Source organism: Diaphorina citri, unplaced genomic scaffold (genome assembly GCF_000475195.1).
Source record: "Diaphorina citri unplaced genomic scaffold, Diaci psyllid genome assembly version 1.1 scaffold6905, whole genome shotgun sequence".
In the NCBI taxonomy this organism is placed as follows: domain Eukaryota; kingdom Metazoa; phylum Arthropoda; class Insecta; order Hemiptera; family Psyllidae; genus Diaphorina; species Diaphorina citri.
Genome location: NW_007384281.1, coordinates 1 through 1,206, shown reverse-complemented (window position 1 = coordinate 1,206; position 1,206 = coordinate 1). Strand labels below are relative to the sequence as shown.

Sequence of the window (1,206 nt, the reverse complement as noted above, 5' to 3'; positions counted from 1 at the left end):
AGTTTGAAAAGTTTAACTTAGAGGGACCAATGAAAGTGAGTTCTCAGATTAATATGAATGGTAAGTCAACTCAGGCTGACAAAATTTTTTAAAAACCCAAAACCCCAAAAATTTTTTTTTTTTTTTTTTTTTTTTTTTTAAATGATCATTATTTTTGTCTTCTCACTACTCACAGGTTTCACATTTTTACTTGCAGATGATTTTGACATGCCAGAGAAAATGTCAAGGGAGACATTCAATGTCTCCAGTGCCGCACCTCATATTGATATGGGAGAAGGTGGGGTTAACCTTCCCTCGGGAAGTATGGGAGGGGATGAGTGTCACAATCGTGGAGCCACACGGAGTCCATCTGCCCCCGTGTACAACTGGCAAGCTACAAAGACAACGGTACATTCTTTTTCTTCAAATTATCTATTAAAAAAAAAAATCTAAATCATAATTTATTTGTGGTGAAGTTGAGAGCTTCTTCACAATTTTCATGGATAATACAGCATTACTAAGAGCATCCTTTACAATTTCTAACATATCTATAATTTTTCTTTTTTCATTGGTAATGCCGCCACTGGTCGCTACTCGATTAAAGTATCTACTCAATGGTCCTCATGAGGCTGAAACAAATTTGACTCCACAAGGAATCAAACCCAAGACCTCCTGTGTGCAAACCTAGTGTGATGCCAATTTGTCTATGGAGGTTGCTCCATTTAGAAACAATGTTTCCAATGAAAATGTTACTGGTGGGTACTAGAATTCACTTCATTTGATTACAGGTGAAGGAAAGGTTTGCATTCATGTTCAACAACGAAATCCTCTGTGATGTTCACTTCATTGTGGGCCGTGAGACCGAGTTACAGCGTATCCCGGCTCACCGGTTTGTACTATCGGTGGGCAGCTCAACAACGAAATCCTCTGTGATGTTCACTTCATTGTGGGCCGTGAGACCGAGTTACAGCGTATCCCGGCTCACCGGTTTGTACTATCAGTGGGCAGTGTTGTATTCGATGCAATGTTCAACGGAACTCTCGCCACCCGTTCGGACGAGATTGAGCTTCCCGATGTAGAGCCTGCTGCTTTCCTTGCACTGTTGAGGTGAGTTTGCTAGAGGTTTTATAGAAGGAACGTCCCGATAGCAAAGAAAGAAGGTAGGATAGGAGAAAGCCAGCCATTCCGAGAGACTTATTTAAGAGGTTTGATAGAGGGAACTTTAAC

The 1,206-nt window shown here is 40.9% G+C and overlaps 1 protein-coding gene across 1 annotated transcript; it reads left to right on the top strand.

The window, feature by feature from the left end:
* The first annotated feature begins 201 nt into the window (after positions 1-201).
* LOC103522106 (BTB/POZ domain-containing protein 2-like) lies at positions 202-1,092 on the top strand. The gene is made up of 3 exons (XM_026832455.1): positions 202-387; positions 768-803; positions 902-1,092. Exons 1-3 carry the CDS (start codon positions 208-210, stop codon positions 1,088-1,090), a joined length of 405 nt encoding a protein of 134 aa, XP_026688256.1. The 5' UTR covers positions 202-207; the 3' UTR covers positions 1,091-1,092.
* The last annotated feature ends 114 nt before the right edge of the window (positions 1,093-1,206 follow it).

Coding starts and splice junctions, on each gene's coding strand:
- LOC103522106 (XM_026832455.1), top strand. CDS start 208: ATGCCAGAGAAAATGTCAAGGGAGACATTCAATGTCTCCAGTGCCGCA. Junction 388..767: donor GGCAAGCTACAAAGACAACG/GTACATTCTTTT, acceptor ATTTGATTACAG/GTGAAGGAAAGGTTTGCATT. Junction 804..901: donor CATTCATGTTCAACAACGAA/ATCCTCTGTGAT, acceptor CTCAACAACGAA/ATCCTCTGTGATGTTCACTT.